The sequence below is a fragment of the Cryptotermes secundus genome, unplaced genomic scaffold (genome assembly GCF_002891405.2).
Source record: "Cryptotermes secundus unplaced genomic scaffold, Csec_1.0 scaffold929, whole genome shotgun sequence".
NCBI lineage: Eukaryota > Metazoa > Arthropoda > Insecta > Blattodea > Kalotermitidae > Cryptotermes > Cryptotermes secundus.
In genome coordinates, this window is record NW_019725015.1 from 893,790 (window position 1) to 913,747 (window position 19,958).

Sequence of the window (19,958 nt, forward strand, 5' to 3'; positions counted from 1 at the left end):
ATGCACAACATACAGACAGTACATATTGATTTGTATACTAGTTGTGCCATAGCCCGTGAGACATCCCAAGAAAGAAATACCTGCACAGTATTAATCATTTTCTCTTATGCTGATAGAACTCACCCTGTGAGGCAGATAATTAGCTGTGTGTATTCTGTCACTAACAACAGACTTCACAGAACTGCATTCTGCACCAATTCTTTGTAAGCAGACATACCTGTTCTTCACCCAGGATATGGTTACCTTCCTTGTCAATGTAACAATACACAGCAGCTAAAACTTTAAAGAAGGAATTACACTTACTCAGGTAATTAGAAGGAATTCTGGAAATGAAGATTCAAATCACATCCAAAAATTCTACCACAATACATGCACACTCTTCTAACATCTGTGGTTATAAATGAAATAGTATAGACTATTCAATAATATTTTTGGGCGGTCTCTATTGAGCCATGGTAGAAAATAGGATACAGAAGGGTGTCATTTTTATATAAATTACATTTGTAGGTTAAGTAACAGTGGTGTATCACCTCCACAACTCATGACACCAAAACAGAGGCTTGATAATAGGAAAAGGATAAAGAAGGAAGTTGCCAGGGCTTAACTCAAGGTTTTGCTTTGATACTTGCCAAGAAACAATGAAAACCTCAGTCAAAATGACCACTGCCTCAGTTAAGTGAATCCACTGGTCACATAACCTGCCCTGGAAACACTTTAAGGGACTTCAGTCCATATCATACTCTTCCCTTGATCCACTTACGTATCTTGGTTTCTGCTTCATGGCGTGATCTTGCAAAAACAGGCGAGGAAAACACTCTTGACCATCAACACATGGAAATATGCACAACACATAATGTTACTGTTGGATATCCATTTACAACCACAGCCAAGACCAACTTTTTAAAACCAAAAGATTTGCATCCAGAAATAACCATGCTCTGTGGGGCCTACAGATCAGTACCACAGTAGTCCTACTATTAGCAAGTGATGGGGAACTTCTGTACCACATCCTGAATACCACACTCAAAAAAGGAGGGCATAACTCACTAGTACATAAAACTAATTTCTTTCATATGAACAGATACAGATCAGAAAGCAGTTGGTCAGACTCATTTCACATCTTTTTAATGAGAGAACACTGCCTTCTCTCACTTCACACACCCATACAACTTAGCCTGTTGTAGATATACTGCACTCTCTGTACTCACTGTTTCATAGTTGTAACACTGCACAGATCATTAAAACATTCTTGTCATACATACAAATACCTGGCAGAAGTGCTACCACAATTACAGAAATATCTGTCAGAACTCAAGGGTTTGGTGCAGAAAGGGAATAATTAAATTAAATTGTAAAGATAGTTATGTTACAATTTGATGTTCTGATGTTTTAGTATAGAAATAGTGTTAGTTGAACCATCTAGTGCATCTGCAAAAGAAATTTTAACACATAACAAAAGTGCTTTCCAGATCATAAAAATAAGAGTTAGATGCTGTCTGCATGAAACCATTTGAGAACTGGCACAAATGAATATATATCAATCTTTCTTATCTGTTCCTCTATTTAAGGGAAAGGATAAATATTGACAACATATTAAATGGTAATATTACATTCAAAAGAAAGGTTAACTGCCATTTTTCCACACATATGAAAGAGATTCTCAACACATTCTCAAAATATCACTGCCATGAAGAAAGAATGATCACAACACAATGTCAGTAACTAAGCCAATAATGGCAACAGAGATATGGGAAACCTTCAGTTTTCTGGCGCAACACAGCTGACATATACATACTAAACTGTACCACATATTCTGTGATGTCACCCCCTCCATGATTGGTACTCTCTGATCATGCACACAGTGTTCTACTTTCCATCAACACACACAAACACCCATTCAGACATTGACTCTTATCACAATGACTGATCAACAGATCTATAAACTTCCTAACAGCAGCACTCAACACTGCTAATACCGAAATCTGCCATTACACACGATTCAAAACCATTTCCACAGACTTTTACAGCCTACTTCCTCAGCACAGTGGAACCCACCACTTGAAGTTAAATTTTTCGTTTTTCCTAATTTAATGCTCAAATTTAATGAACCAAAAGTGAATATAGTCAATGTTAAATTCTCTCTGTTTGAAGTTTTCCTCAATTGAACGTTCAAATATACTGCCCCCCAAAAAACCTTAAATGGGGGTTTCCCCATATATGTTTTAATATTATCCTCCTCCTCTTCCTCGATCTTCTAAAGAGGCCAATTTCCAAAAGATCCCCCTATCAAAATTATGTCTGCATTTCTTTCTTCCCCCATTCAACATATGTCTACATCACAGTAACCTCCTGGATTTCGTAACCCTACCAACACTAGGTGGCCATATAAACAGTGAATTATCATACTGAGCCTTACATTAAGGTTCCAGAACTCATTTAAAAAACAAAAACTCACAAGATCAACATTACTCTAGGACCATAAGGCATGGAGGAAAGAAAATTAATATCTGAAAAGTGTTTAATGAGATGAATAGGTTATACCCTTTTTGACAATAAAATGTAAAAAATTATTATAGAATTGAAAATTTCACATATAACAGATGTTTTCTGAACAGTACAAGAAAACCTGGAAATGAAATGTTGAAAGAAAGAGCTTTGATAGGATACCTCACTCCTGAAAGTCACAAGAAGGCTACATGAGAGCTACAAACAAGAAGTTCTGCATGCTGACATTTTATAAACCACAATTACAGATTTGTACATCATTATGCACATGTTCAATATTACCACTAGGGAACCAATAGTAACATCTGGAGTTATGTAAAATTCTGCAAAATGGTCAGACTTACATACGAACATAAAGAACAATGAACAACATGCTTTAAGATGTTCCTCAATCAACCTCTTATGACAAGATGAATGTGCTGATGTTTAACATTTATTATCTTAGAACAGGGATTTTAAATCACCCACTACCATTTGGCTGGTGATAATATTGCAACTTGGGGGTACTAACAAAATGCAACACTTGGACAGCTTAAATGTGTACATGCACCACTGCAGTAATTGCATGTCTAGTCAGTGCAGCTTAATTATTGATGAGTCATAGGTCCAACATACATTTCAACTAAACCATGTATGATCATGGGCCCTGGCGTTTGATGTGTAGCAGGGACATCAAGAAATCACACTTATAAAGAAGTAAGTTCAGTGGCCTTTATATCCAGATGGGGGCACTTAACAGAAAACAGGCATACAAAATTCTTCAGTTTAATTATATCTGTCTACAGGCAAACCAGTTTCCACACTATTCACCATCATAGTCGACTAAGCAACAAATGATAAGTTATGTAAACACAGTACTGAAGATGGTGAAGTCAAAAGACATCATCAGATGAAAGAGATGCGTAACTCTCAGGGATAATGAACAGAGATAAGCAAAAGAGCGAAGTCTAAAAGGTACAGTTTGGACATTTTACAAGAGAGATTTCATAGGAATGAACATCAAGAGCAGCAATTTAGTTGTGCACTGTGCAATATCTGCAGACTGGTTCCAGGGATGCCCTGTAACTTTCAGGAGGTGACCCAACAATAAACCTTGGGTCAAGTCAGTCACAGTTTACCCAAGTACTTGTCATATTGAAAATGGAAGTACTGTTGTTGGCAATACTGTAAACACACATAAACTGCAACACCCAGCCTCTCACAGGTTCATGTGATCATACTGACCACACACTGCCACTTACTACTAAGGCAGAGATTACATGGAATGCAAAAACTGAGGTTTGGTAGTTGGCCAACGTATGCTGTGTTCAGTGTACCATCGGCACTCATCACTGCTCACCGACCTACAACGGATAGTCATGATTCATCCTCTGGACACACTATAAAGCCCTGAATCAGAGCTACTATCACATGTTACAAACAAACAGTTGGCAACAATGATTAAAACCATCTAAATGAACCTTCAAGATTCACAAAACCAAATCAGTATGATTTTGTCAACTAAAATATAATTTTCCACTATAAACAATTTACATAAATAATATGCAACTTTAAGAATTTTATTATTCACCAGATTTCAACAACTGCAACCAACAGGAACAAGGAACTGACTTTGTATTAAGCTTCCCTGCAGAGATAGGCCGTGTATTTCCAGCAATATTTATGAACTCAAAGTCTTTCAATTTGAGATAAATCACTCAGAAATCTCATCAATTTTTATACCAAGATGGTATACAAAGAAAATGGTTCCAAAAACAGGAGCTGTTAAAAAGAACTGCATGTAAAACATACAAGTGATGTTCCTACTTACAGTCCTCAGTCTGTAGCCATGCCAAAACACACAATGACACAACATCTATATATAGCTATCAGAAATAATAATAAATATCAGTCAAAGTTCTCATTAGATAGTACCTAGTTTTTACATCCCTGAAAAATAAATATTCAGCCAAATTCATGAATAAATCTTGAGAGCTATGCTTAAAATTGAATTCTACATCATCAGCCTTGAGAGTATTATTACTGCATAACAGTAGTTTACAATCAACCCTCCTTATCACACAATGTTAAAAAATAGCTATTCCTATCAAAATGAACTCATATATAATTCTCATAAATATGTCACAATCCATTTCATAAAAAGTTACAAATGGATGGAGAATAGAAAATGATGATATGGTCTTTCCATACAAAGATTTCCACAGGAAGAGTTCATGAGCAGGATATATACTAATCCTATGTGATCATCACACTGGGCAGTCTCTGCTGCAAGCTTCCATTAGTTCCTAACAACTCCTCATCAGCAGACAGCAGGACGTCAGACTCCGAGTCATCTCGCTTTTCCCTCTTGATTTTCCGATACCGAACTTTGACCCTCTGTAAAAGGCTTGGATCGACAGGATGACCCCTCCGACTGCTACGTCTCATAAGGAAGTTGTCAGTGACCCAGAACATGAGTGCCTGGCAAAGGGAAGAGAAGTGATCTGTTTCTTCACGTGATTATTTTATTTAGTAATGTGTATTGTAATTATAAATTAAGCCTACATCTTCTGGGATGTGAGGCTATGCAGGCTCACAGAATAGTACAAACATTTCAGGGAAACATGCTGCTTCCATCTTCATGACAAGAGTAGCCAGGCATCTACACTGAAGGTGGAAGCAGCAGATCTCTCCAATATACCTGGCAATGTCAGACCATATGTCATGAGAGCCAGAAGGCCACAGGTTTGACAATCCCAAATCCATACACAGAATGCATCAGTAGGACAGCGTGAAAACAAAAAGGTTGTGATACAAGGAACAAGCAGTAAAGTTACACATTTTCTGTAAAGTGGTCAGTCAAACAACGTGCACCAATTGGGTGGCCAAGGTCCAAGTTATGACCACTCAAACAACTGCCCATATATAAAATTCTGTGTGTCTGTGTGTGTAAAGCTGCCCCTGTGCTTAATTCATTAAGTACCATACCCCAAAGATGTATGGGAAAAAGGAGGTATAGTTCCACTGTTCTTGATCTCAGCACTACATGGAGGTGAGTGGTCAGCTTCACGCCCCAGCAGCTTTATCCCCAGAGAAACGGCTCCTGGTACCCATGGCAGAGGAGGCTGGGTGGGTCCAAAGCCAGTCTGGATGTTGTGGAGTACAGAAAAACCACTTATCCCTGCCAAGAATTGAACCCCAGCCATCCAGCCTGCCACTCCTGTTTAGTTCCCTAATACTGAAAGCAGCAGAAATCACACACCCCACAATACTTACAATGTTACAATAAAAACTACTTCTTTCGACCCTGAATATCACCATTTTGCTGTTGGTGTCTCTACTGATGACAAAAATTTCCAGTTCTGCAGATGTCTACTACAGAGAATGTCAACAACAGCATAACTATGCCTCAAAACGTAATGGACAGAAATGTACGAACATCAAGATGATTTCTGAACTCAAACTATGCCTTTAATTGGATTCAGACTTTGAGTTTTCTTACATCTCAATCAGACACTTGTCAGTTTACCCATAATGTCACTTCAGATTTGATAGCCACCTTTTGAAAAGCAGCTAATACAAGAAAGTTGTACCACTTATCCTTTATCTTCCGAGTTCTAAACTTTCGGAATGCAACAGTTTTCAGCAGTTAGATACTACTGTTTTTTTTTTATTGCTAGTGGTGTGGGAGTAAGTCCCTTGTACTGTGGCTACTTCTGGCCTATTGTACCATAGATACTACTGTTAATACAAGCTATATAAATGTCACATATCACAAGTAGCATTTTTACTTCTTATTCACAAGGCCCAGTGTTTGAATCCTGGAACTATTACAACTGAGTTATTTGTATGTTTCCTCAGTTCCTCCAAGTAAATGCTAGACAGTGCTTGAAACAGGATACAACTACTTCCTTCTACATGTTTTCCAATCCATAATTCATGACCACCCTACAATCTGATGATAATATAAGCTGCATAGGTAACAAAGTGGAATTAAACAAAACTTTCCAATATGAACTGGCATACTTATATTGAGGCCATGGAAAGAAGTCTCGTGGTCATGTAGATGAGGTGTTTGCAGCTTCCCCCTCTTCTGCTCACTGCTCCACTCCTCCCCAGCTTCCTCTGCCCTATGTCATCAAGCCTAAGCACTTGTCTTTACGATGACCACATAACTAAGTTCCTCGGACAGTAAAGATGACTGTATTCAAGGACTACCTTTACTGTATCCCCTTCAACTGCCTCCAGCCTATGTCAACCAACCCTGAGCATTTATTTCTAGTGAAGGTTACTGTCATCATAATTCATGTGAACAGAATGGCTAGATGACCAGAGGAGACTACAGGGTAGTATGGTGCAGCAGAAAGTGCAAACATGTGAGGGAGATGTGGGCAGGGTCAATCCATGAGACATCTCCCCATTTTATTAGGCCTGGAATCATTAAATTTTGCTTCGACCAAGAGTGGAGCTACTGATGAGTACAAGAGGCATGAGGACAGACACTACAGAAATTCAGAGAATGTAACAAAATTCAGATACAGAGGTGAGCATACTGCACAGGATGTGACAGACATCACAGTGTCTACATAAATACTCACATTGATAAAGAATGGAATGACGAGCATCACCACGACAACTTCAACCTTTGGATTTACGATAGGTGAGAGGATGAAGTCTCGAACATCATCCCAGAAATCTAACTGGATGAGAAGAGTGATACATATCTTCACGATGACCATGAGGAGAACATACAAGCAGCACTGTGCTACCCAGGCGTTCACTGACGGAGGTTTGCCTGTTAACATGCAGTCACAAGGCTGATAACTTTACAAGGTAAACATCAAAATCAATATCGTTAGTCATATCATGTCAATTCTCAGTGCTCTTCAAAAGTACGAGGTTTTCATTGTGGTTAGTCTTCTGAGAGGTGATACCATGTAATTGAGAAGAAAGGGTCCTCCAGAGTGTTGATGCCTATTGACCAAACAATATGGCAGTACATCCCTGAAGACCACAGTACTAATGTTTGTGCCCATGAGAAACTCAAATCTGAAATATGATTTTTATTGTTAAACTGTTTCACAAAATCTGCATTAAGAAAAGACAAGACCATTTCAAAAATATTACACATCTCAAATAGAACTGCCTCTCTAGTGTGAAATTCTAGGATAATTGTAGGAAATCAAGTCAAACTGTGATTATTAAAAATACTTATCTTCATCAATCAATCTTGACTAAACCAAAAAGCATGCAAGAATTACTCAGACTGAATTAATTATTAATTAAAAGAGACATAACTATTAAATTTTTTACAATCATACATGTAGTGATATACAACGAACATGAACTTGGACATATTTTCCCATTAAAATGCAACTATGTGCTTCTAAAAAAATATGGATACTTAACACAAACACTGCAAGAATAAAACCAAAAACCAATGCTCCATTGTGCCACAAGCCACTGGCTAAGCACTGCCTTTTATAAATACCACGACTGCCAGCCCAGCCAGATTTCATTTCTGACAGTCCAAGTATTTTCCCTTCTCCACAGCTTCCAGACTGACCCTGGGGCCCACCCAGCCTCCTAGGCAATTGGTACTGGGGGAGAAACTGGTAGGGGCATGAAGCTGACCACTCACCTCCATCTAGTGCCAAGGTTAAGAAAGGTGGAGCTATACCTCCACTTCCCCATATGTCTTCATGGCGTAGTGCTCAACTAATTGAGCACAGGGACAACTTTATCTTTACTGTTACTCCAAGCTAAAGTATGGCTACCAACCCTGTAGTACTGGGAGATTTAAAATCCCATGTTCTCACATCACAAGGGATAATTATAAAACAACTCCCAATCTGAATGTGATATGGTCTTATCTGGGTAAGCCATTAACACTCATATCTAACAACATGGTTTTGGACAGCAACATGCAACACCCTGTAGTGGTATACTGACCATATTCACCAAAATTGATTGCTTCCCATCGTCTGACTCTGGAGAGGTACTGAGATACCCGGATCCCCACATAGATGATCCCAAGACCAATGGACGAATCTAGTAAGAAGTTTATGATGTACCTGAAAACAAGAAAACTATTTACAGCAATGGATTCAATGCTTCCTGTACAGCTAATTCCATGGTATAGGACTCACTAGTGGTCTTTTCCTTTCAGGCATCCAACTCAAAATATTGCATGCAATTCTTGTATCCTACCAACTATACTATCAAATTTCTACATTTAAACATTGCAACAATATTACATTGTAATTTTCTTCAGTGCCTTATTAATTCACATGCCATGGGTCTGATCATTCTTCTCAGTACTACTATTTTAAACACCTCCATATTCTGCAAGACACCAAGTTTTGCACCCATATGGAACAATGACATTACATGGCAAACCTTTTGGAAAACAGATTAAATTCTGTTCTGAGTTTTATTTCACACTTGAAGAGACCCCCACCACCACCACCAGAAACTACTATTCTTTGACCTTATATTACTCACAGTATTTACCACAATAACAAAATGAAATGTGATTACATTTACTCTGAGTCATTATTTTATTATCTTCGAAAAGCATTCTATATTTATCTAATAACAGAAACAGATTCAGTAATACAAAGTGAAATATGCCAATATCAGAGACTTTTGAATTTATTCAAAACTTCCTTAAACAAAAAATTATAAGCAAGTGAAACTTACCATGTGCAGGGGTCTCCCTGAAATTTGGTGGCCAAGTAAACATTAGCCAGATGGATAACTAATGCCCCCATGCCTTGTTTTGATGTATCGTAGAACCATATTAACCATGGGCGGCGTTCATATGGTGGCTCACAGAATCTCTTCACTGGAAGACACAATCAATGCATGTTAACTTTGTATTATGATTTGCCCAGGGGGGACAGAAACCTCGGCTATCAGCTAACAGTGCTGGTGGAATTAAGACTTGCCTACATGACTCAATTTAAGTTGATATTAAAAAAAAAACACTTATGCTACACTGTAACTCTTCAACCCCAAAGAGAAATGCAGTACAAACATCCAAAATGTTGGTAAACTTCTATAGACTACATGGCACCACATTCATTCATTTATTGTATATTCCATAAATCCATATACATAGATACAGAACCAGTCACATAGTTAATATAGTACAATACAAATATAAATATATATGTACAGTTTATAATCATTAAAATAGATAAAAAACATGTGTTAAATTTATATCATATTTTATATTTTTTTTATACATTCCACACTGTAGTATTCCGTATGTTCTATGTTAGTCGAGGCAAATGGATAATTTTATGACAGCTTTATACGCTTTCTCATATTTCAAGTTTATTCATTACATTCCATGTTTCACCAACATAGCCTTACAGTATTCTATAACTAAATTAGGTTAGAATATAGTAAGGACACTTATTTCTGAAATTCCGAAGTCTGATCAAACTGGACTAACTTCTTTCTTTCTAAACTTTCCTGTGACCTGCCCTGCAAAAGTTTATGTTTAAGCACAAACATCTCAGAATGTGAAACTGCAAAATGCAATTCAACGTTTGAGAAAAATCGTTTAACAGCAATACGTAAGGTAAATAATGCTTTTAAAGTTCAAAGATTTGAGAAGAAGTGTTTAATTTCTGTATAATTAATTTACTCGAATAAGGATGAACATAACCATTTTATATATCTTACATGAAACGTCTATCTTGCAGTGCTTCAATCTGATACAGAATCCCACGCTACGCAAGACAATACGGTCAACACTCGACATAATGCAAGTTTTGGGGGACAGCTTCAGTATTTGTGTTATGTCAATTGATATTTATCGATTTTGGAATCCCTGATATTCTGTACATTTATCCAGTAACTGACACAGATGAAATTTGAGGTACATTTAACACTTACGTTTCACCAGTGTTACTGGCACAGATCACCAAATTACTTACATTTATGCCCCTTCACTGAAGCATTCATATAACATAGGTTGTTGGAACTGATGATTGCATTTTATTACAACATACTACTTAATATTAATAAATTTGATTTGTTTCATTCTGGTCCGTCACACTAACAGTATTATAAAAGATAAAACAACTCTGTCCAGTGTGACTGTTGAAGTTTTACTACTCCAATTCTTAACACTCTTACATGTTTCAGTCCCTATAGACCATCATGAGAGGGACATCGATACTCTTTGGAAACCACTATTACAATGGATGTTCTGAATGTTAAAATATATACTATACATACAATTTTTGTAATGCACAGTATATACAAAATCCAAAGTTTTCACAACTACAGCGGTTGTCTTGGTATATCAAAGTGTTTTTTTTAAGTTTTAAAAATCGTTAATATACCAAGACAACTGCTGTAGTTGTGAAAACTTTGGATTTTCTATATACTGTGCATTACAAACATTGTATGTGTATATATTTTAACATTCAGAACACCCATTGTAATAGTGGTTTCCAAAGAGCATCGATGTCCCTCTCATGATGGTCTATAGGGACCGAAACATTAAGGGTGTTAAGAATTGAAGTAGTAAAAACTTCAACAGTCACACTGGACGGAGTTCTTTTATCTTTTATAATAATATTAATAAGATACAGCGAACTTAGATGTTCACTATAAGTCTGTTGTTTTAACAATGTCATCATTTCATTGGTATTTTCTAATGCTTCACTCAAATTTGGTTAGGCAAACCAGAAGCATGCAGCCTATTTATAGAGAACTATGGACTTTACCCTGTGCACCTGAATACTGCAGAAAACCATGTTGCAATACAGTCCTACACTGTAACTGCAACATTTCATTGGGAATATGTACAACATATGTAATCATATTGGGTAACATGATCACCCTTGCGGTACATCTGAATCCGCGGTTTGCACGCTGGTTTTTACCACCAGAGAAGTAAATAGCCAAAATACGTTACCGTTATTACACCTGAATATCACGTCATGCATGGCCATACACTGTAAAGGCCCTAAAAAATGCAGCACTACTACGTATACGAAAAAAATCGATATGCGGTTCTCATTTTGAGTTCTATTATTCTGTCGTTTTGTCTACATAACGTAAAACAATTTCCCACAACAATAAACCTTTACTAAATGGCAGTTCTGAAAGACATACACGTCTGATTTGTACATACAACACACATTCCACAACAATTCGATTTTTACTTACGGATTAGACAAGTAAATGCTAGAGCAGCCAAAAGTACTTGAAGAAACCATCCAAACATATCGGTAATATTACATTGTAGACCTCCATGCCTTGAGCCTCCAATTGTTGACGTATTCATCGAAACAGGTTTGAGAATTCTCTTTTCAAATTTGTAATGAACATATCACATACCCTGAAAAAACTAATTTTGTATCAACAACAAACGCACATTCACTTTGCAAAACATCAGTGATCTTCAGTTCCATTACACACTTACCACAACTCGAACTTTGTGTCTATTACATCTTATTTATTCAAACTGATCTTAATTAAGCACCACAAGAACATGACATGTGACATCACATAAAAATAGGACACATACCTACGTACTACGGGTACTACATATCGTACCACTACGATCACCTTCAAAAACTTCAAATACACGTCTACCACTCGAACGCACTCGAATCACTGGAACGGTGTTACCAACACACGGTTTACTACGTGACCCGGAGTATAGGTTCGTTTACGTATACCGACCTACGGTGACCAGACATCATCCGGATACGGTCCGTGACTAAAATGTTCGAAGTATGTTGACAGTGTATATGAGGAAACTATTAAACGTCATGCCTTTAATTGAGGTACGTTCGAAGGTATGGAATACCGGACGTAATCCACTTTTTATACTGTAACCTCGTTTGATTTCTGACAGAAATGGAATATATTTTCTGTATACCTCGTCGCATCATGAAAATATTGTGACGAGGGCTCAAAAGCCAGAACTGAGAAATCAGACGAGACGGTCGTTGGTGGGGAATGGCTCTGCAAACATGTTCTCCCGCAACGAAGTCATGTGACTACGGTAACAGAGACATGGGAAGGGGTTTTCTATGCTGTCCACCCCCAAGGCTAGGGCACCACGAGTTTAAGCAGATGCCCGGCCTGGGGGTGTAACTGGGCCATCGTTTCTGGGGAGTGACCCGTGTGGAGGCGGGGTCAAACACCTCCACGTGACCCTGCGAGTCGTCGGAGGCAACGAAAAGTCCAAAATCTGAGACAGTAAAATATGGTCGCAAGTACTAATGGACTCGGATCCAAGAGAGACTGCTGGCAAGGTCAGCAGCATATACAAAAGACAGCCCCTTCTTCTCATCAGAGATAGCGCCCCACAGAAACAAGACTGTAACTGTGAAACAGTAATAGATATCTGGTCATGAGCTCCAGACACAAAGACTTATTGATTGACTGACTGTCGGTTGCAATGTGACTTTGGGGCTGTAAATAGAGGAACCTGGCCCTCAACGTTGGTGGAGCTTTAATCTGAATGTAAAATATGGTTACAAGTCCAGCTGGACTTCGACTTGAGAATCATTGCGCTGGTGAAAGCCAGCAGCAATTGTAAACAAACCAGCCCCTCATCAGAGTAGGCACCCCACATGGGGATTTCACATCATGACAGTAAGTCCTAACATAACTTGACTTAAGCAGATGTGTCTCCAGACAGTGAAGATAGCAATGACTGAACACACATGCTAAGAAACCTACACTGTTGTGAGCTGTACCCATGCAACATCTGCTGAAGACATGTTGAACTGAGACTTACTGCATGTCACGAATTGTGTAAATCAGTGATTGAGTCCAGTAGTTACCAATCCAAACCCTGTCCCTAAACACATACCATTATGCACTGTGGCAGACATGATAGCCTAACCCTGAAGAGTCGGTTGACATTCAACGGACTGCAAGGCATTGTCCTGGAAGACAACTCATCATTACTGCTGTGAGAACTTCAATTCCTATGAGTCAGTGACAAATCTTTTGTTTTACCTGAACACTTAACACAACAGAAGTGGAAGAGCTGCATCTTCAACAGATATGCTATGGGATCGCTGCATATATTGAGGTAGACCCAAATCTATCAAGACAGTCTTTAATATGCAGAGAGCAGGTGGCTTGGAAGGAGAATTGCAAGCTGGCACTCTGGAAACCACAACTGGAATGGGAGCAGGATAATTAGGATTTTTAATATGTAGACAGCAGGTAACTGGGAAGGAGAAATGCAAGCTGGCACTCTGGAAAGCATATCTGGAATGGGAGCAGGATAATTCTATCTTCAATATGCAGGCAGCAACTAAATAGAATTGCAAGCTGGCACTCTGGGAACCACACATCTGGAATGGGTACATGATAATTCCGATTTTTAATATGCAGGCAGCAGGTAATGAGAAATGCAACTTGCCACTCTGGAAAAATTTCTGGAATGGAAGCAGGATACCACAGAGTTCAACATACTTTGGTGTACCTGCTTGTTACATACACACTAGCAGTGTAACTCAAACTAAAGCATCTCTTAGACTACATACATATAACTGAAAGTCTTTTGGACCCAAAACAGAAAACCATTTACAACCAATGCAGTTGATATCCAATCACTTAATTGCAGTGAAACTGTTACTATTTCATTAAGATATCCACAAGAAATATACCAAACTGACAAGCATGGCCTTAAATGTACAAACATAAAACATTTCAAATGCCATCTGAAAGATTTGCTAGAAATCCTACAGAGTAAAATAGTGGAACTACATGAACACATTCAAGACTCCATATACAATTACATGTGGATTAACCATGGGGCCTGAGTTCACTATAAGTCTTAAACTCACAGAGTTCATTAGATTTGGATTACCTATGGTTTTAACTATCCATTTGACTCCCGTCCCTCAATTACCATATAGCTGAGAATTCACTGTACATAGAATCTGCAAACTCAGTAGCACTAGCAGTCAAATGATTGATACACTTGTGAACATAAAAAAACTGAATGTGACGTTTTCTTCCACTGGCAAACACACCACCACCATGTCAAACTGTATCATATGCTCTTCACTGCAGAACCATGCCCCCCAAAAGAACAAATGTACATCATAGATAACAAAATAGGGCCACCTAAACAGGTGTTAAATTAATCTCCAGAATCCTTGCAATTTATATGAGTTTCTGATACACTGACTAAAACAGCTAGGAAGTTGCATTATCAGACACTAACAAAAAAAATCATTACATCAACAAAGTCACTGGCCTCAAACTTCAAATGGAAACCAGAAATCACCAACCCAGAAATCTTGAACAGACTTAAGTTTCCTTCCACATGGCTGCCCACTCAAGGTATGGCATATCCTCCTCTTAGACCTTAGACAGACAATGTCACCCCATATATTTGGAAGTTGGAAACATCAAAATCTATACATTTTTACAACACAAATGCTTTGAGCAAAATAATTTTACAGTTAACACCAAGTGCCTGCAAATAGTACACAAAAGGAATATTTCTATGGGGGGGTAAAAAAAAAGAAAGCAATTTAAATTTTTGAAGTTTTATTTATTTCTGTGCTCCATACCTAAAAAGAAAGAGAGAACAGTTAAAAATTAAGTACTCACATGATTTGTTATTGGGGTTTTCTCCCCAGTGGCAAATTGATGCCCACTTTGATCAGTCTCTGGCTCACTATTTTGTAACCTTACTACATCCAAAAGACACATGATAGAGGTAGAAGTCAATTAGTGCACTGAGACTGAGTGGGTGGATGGGATGCCAACCCCTACCACTGCTGTTGAGCACCAAGATCTGGAAAGCGTTCTAACAGACTTCAGTTGCCATTTAAAGTTTCTCACAGAACAGTAATATCATCCTTACATTAGAATTCAAGTTTACAAATCCTTCTCCAAATCACCTCTCTTAGGCATTAGCTGAAGAAATTCCTTAATTGTGGGATTATAGGGTCTAATGGTGGCGTTAATGTTACAGACTTCTGGGGATGTAATGTCATGTAGTTCGGTAGACAGGAATGTTTCAGAGGAACCTGCTGCTTCCATCTTTAAGAGCAGAAGCTGTAGTGTAGTAGACAAGGTACTGATGCTTTTGTGCGAACTCTTGCTTCAATCTTCAGGCTTGAAAATGTCGGTACCTATCTAACAAACTCCACAGATTCATATCTCTGTAGAGTATAATATTAGTTAGTTAGTTATTGGAGAGGGTGCGTTTCCCATGCACTTAGACCTGTATTGGTCCACTGTGCTTCCCTCTATGATATTCTACCAGTCTCTATATATCCTACCTGTACTGGTGCTTACCATCAGTCCCGCCCAGCCAGCGAGACCGGCTCTACTAGCTGAGAGGTATCTATAATGCTTCCCCCATCTACCAGAGGTATTAGAGACTGCTGTTGGGCGGGAAACGCCCATTAATTTGTCTCAGTGACCTCCTTTGGAGATAAGAGGTTCTTTTACGTGCCGTAAAGCTATGACGTGGGACCCACGGCTTAAAGTCCCTCCTGGAGGACTTGTTCCCTGAATTTTTCCACCCTTAAAAATTTGATGACCTCCGCCGGGTATTTGAAAGATGTACATTCTGCATAGCTATTTTTTGCTTACATTCTACCAAACAACATGGTTACCAAGGTCCACTGTTGTAATGTTCATAACCAATTTCATAAAAATTTGTCAAAATTTATGGTGGAGTGGAGGGGGGGTAACACACACATGGTCATAGTACAATATGGAATAAAACATGTGTTTCTATATTCACAATGACTGCAGAAGCTGACAAACTAACTGCAAACTGTGCACAAGACAACAGAATTCTGTGTATGAGCAGATACCTCACTGCCAGCACATGTCTGAAAATTATGTTACCTCAGCAAACAAGCAGTAGCAAAGAAGAGAAGCACCAAACCAGAAAATGGTGCCTTCAAAGGTAAAACTTCAATGCAAGCACAAATCTAACTGAAACTGGAAATACCTAACATTGCAAATAAATACGATTTATTCACAACAGCATGCAAAAATCTTCCAGCGGTACTGCATCTTGGTTATACCTTTAAACACGGTGGAAATAACGTGCCGCGTGCTTTAAAAATTGAACATATTCTATGAATTGTACTTATGGGCTATGCATTATCCTCACAATACACGATAATTTTCCTAACAAGTATTAACCACTTGATCTTTGTAATGAAGGTAAAAAGGTCATGTCCTTCTGCTTAATTAATTCAAGCACCAATATGAGAGACTGGAGGTATAGCTCCACCATTCTTAATCTTGGTACTAGATGGAGGTGAGTGGTCACCTTCACACCCTGGCCACTTTACTCCTGCGGAAAGAGCCCCTAGTCCCCACTGGAGAAGCTCCACAGCTGGTCTGGATATTGTGGATTTGAGAAAAATCCTCAAGGAACACATCTCTTGCACCTACAGGAATCAAACCCTGGCTGTCCAGCCCACAGCCTATCACTACAGCAACTGAGCTACCCCAGCTCCTTTGTAATGAAGACAGTCTCTTCCAAAATGTATAAGGATAGACTGAAAACTTCGTGTCATAATATTAGAAAATATGCATAGAAAAGAGAATAATGAATAAATAAATAAATCATAACCAGAGCCATTGTGGTAAAAGGTGCAGAAAAAAATACATAAAAATATTTGTGGCAAATCAGCCGAGATGTGTAGGTGTGCACATTAACTCTAAAATGTTCTATAAAAAACTCTTTTATTATAATCATACAAAAGTTTATTGACAATGTGAACAAGGTGAGGGCATGGCAACATGAAAATGGCTTCCAGAAACTTAGCAGCCCAACAGCCTACTTACATTAAGGACTTAATCTTCTGGCACTTCCAGCTCGCCATTATTTATCTGGTCAATTACATCATGCGGATGCCTTCCTTCCACTGTGCAGCCGACAGACTAAAACAGAGAAAGTTGTTGCAATGTCAAGGCACATTTTAGTTCCATTAATAAGAAAATCACATGTCTGTGTGTGGCTCTGGCTTTTAAGACTTAAGAGGGAGCTACCACATACTCAATACCACAGTTACACAAGAGCTCCAGAAATCCCTCCCAAAATAATTAATTAATAATAATTAACAAATTAATAATAATAAATGGAAAACCTTCAAAATTCTACGCAGCCCAACCTTGAGAGCTGAAACCACACATTATGCTCCGCTATGCAAATTTAAGCACATAATGGTTTAGAGCACGGGAGTTACACATCAACTTTTGAGTTTCTGTGTGCCCGAACTACTGCAGATTGCAATTCTGAATTTGATTTAATTTTTGTACTAATTATTATTTTTATTAATTCTTCTATTCTTCTTATTATTGTATTAATAATTAATTAAATTAATTAGTTTATATTTATTTTGATTTAAGTTAAGTGAACTACAGTGTGTGCTATTTTAACGCATACCAATTGACTACGATTATGTTGTTTTAAATCATGAAGCACGCAGTTGCATATGTGATGAATGCGCAATATTAGTGCAGTGTAGCAGTTTTACCATAGTATGACACCTCAAGATGACCATTTAGGGCCGAAACACATTGCATCAAAAGTCTGAGTGTAAGAAAGAAGGAACAATTTCTTGCATTGTTGACAGAGTGTGTAGTATAAAAACCTGTATTAGATACTGCAGACTACCCTGCACAAATATTCTACCTCCATGAATGACCCTGATAATGGGACAAAGGGTTGAGTAATATCTTACCAAAACAGTGCAGATGCACCTATAATGTCTTTTCTTAAGACTGTGTATAATGGACATATAATATTTGTGCTGTAAACCATGGACATAAAATATGCAAAACTGTTGTACCTGACATGTTCCTAGAATCTCCTTCACTGTTCCTTCCATTTTCCTTGACATGGATCTATCCCTCATTGTTTTTGCAATGTTCAAGATGTCATCAAAGGAAAGGTTACCACTGTGCTTAACTGAAAACAAATGTAACACAAGGTCACTGGAAAGGAAATTATGGAAGAGTATAAATCTGCACTGGAAAACTGGTGCAATAGAAAAATCCATCTTCTGACTAACTGAACTTTTTTTTTTCTCTTCACACCAACCAGAGCAAAAGGGACCCAAATAAGACTGGCACTGCACAATGCACACAACAGTTACCTGAATGCTTGGTAAGGCAACTTGTTTGCCCCGCCCCCTCAACAATTATGGACAGCCCAAACAAAACAGCTGTTACATGCTATATTATTAATATAAAATTGATTCAGAAAATTGTAACAGGCACAAATAACCGATCCTACCAGCTAGAATTTCAGTATGTCATTATTTCCTTCCTTACAAACATTATTACTGTATTTCCAACAATGATAGAGACCATATTTCGTAAGACACAAGTACATATTAAAATTAAGCTTTATGCAACTTGGCCAAGGAATCAAACTGCACAAACCAAATTTGATTAATGACAAAGCACAAGCATAGTCTGCAAAACAAACCAATATTCTAACGCCTATGGGACCATAAACGTGCCTTAAAAGAAAACCCCCAAATATGTAGTAGTATGAAATGATACATGTCATCAGTTCTAATAATCAACGCCTATTTGCTACAATTGCACTCAACTGTTCTTCTGCTTTTTCCTGTCACGAGGTGGCTCTTTCAGTGCTTTAATAATGAGAGATGCTGCTGAGGGGCAAACTGATATTGCAGCTTGCCTATTCTGAATTGTAAGCTTGACAGTGATCTTCAGACCTTTCCAATCTGAAGTTGCCTTCGCAATATCATCACCAACTTTCTTGGGAGACTGAAAACAGAAAAAAAGGTGATTTAATTAGCATCTTTTTCTTTCAAAGCCTAAGTCAGAAACGACATTTATGAATCTGACTTCGAAGTAAAATGTATTTACACTCTTCACACAGATGATACAGAACATTAAAACGCAAAGCAATGCAGCAAGAATATATCTTGCAGAGTACTATGTCCCAAATATCACCCCTTAGACTGATAATCATCTACTTGACTATACAGATACCCATTTCCGGAAACAGCGCTCTTAACTCTCACCGCCATAGAAACCTCACATTTCACAAAAACTGAGCTTACTGAGTTAGTCCCATTATTTAATCTCACAAAATGTTGTATTACTTACGAGACCCAGGGGGCCTATTTTTGGAGCCAAGGATGATGTTGCACCTACTTCACCACCAACACACCTCAGATACACTGAAAACAAATAATTTGTACTGTAACCGGAGTACCACGTGGTAAAGTTACTCAACACCCATATGCATAAAAATGAACTCACCGACTTTCACTTCACTTGGATCAAACTTCGGTGGCATATTATATTATTACTGAACAACTTTATAAATTTGTAAGAGATAATACTTTGCAACGAATGTAAAAATATTACACCTCGATGTATTCACGCCTACTTTCGCTACCTCCGTTCTGTAAAGGAAACGGAAATAATGTTCACCTCACCAGTACCATAGAGCA

At 38.1% G+C, this 19,958-nt stretch overlaps 2 protein-coding genes across 2 annotated transcripts; both read right to left on the bottom strand.

The window, feature by feature from the left end:
* Positions 1-3,256: 3,256 nt before the first annotated feature.
* On the bottom strand, positions 3,257-12,085 carry LOC111863249 (store-operated calcium entry regulator STIMATE). Its single transcript, XM_023849390.2, has 6 exons — positions 11,933-12,085; positions 11,677-11,848; positions 9,187-9,331; positions 8,437-8,558; positions 7,083-7,279; positions 3,257-4,965 (listed from the first exon to the last, which is right to left on the bottom strand). The coding sequence occupies exons 2-6, from the start codon at positions 11,792-11,794 to the stop codon at positions 4,741-4,743; spliced, it is 807 nt and encodes a 268-aa protein (XP_023705158.1). The 5' UTR covers positions 11,795-11,848; positions 11,933-12,085; the 3' UTR covers positions 3,257-4,740.
* A 2,944-nt stretch (positions 12,086-15,029) lies between these two features.
* LOC111863277 (60S ribosomal protein L12) lies at positions 15,030-19,935 on the bottom strand. Its single transcript, XM_023849457.2, has 6 exons — positions 19,765-19,935; positions 19,609-19,682; positions 19,083-19,263; positions 18,315-18,433; positions 17,308-17,403; positions 15,030-15,059 (listed from the first exon to the last, which is right to left on the bottom strand). Exons 1-5 carry the CDS (start codon positions 19,799-19,801, stop codon positions 17,317-17,319), a joined length of 498 nt encoding a protein of 165 aa, XP_023705225.1. The 5' UTR covers positions 19,802-19,935; the 3' UTR covers positions 15,030-15,059; positions 17,308-17,316.
* Between the last annotated feature and the right edge of the window lie 23 nt (positions 19,936-19,958).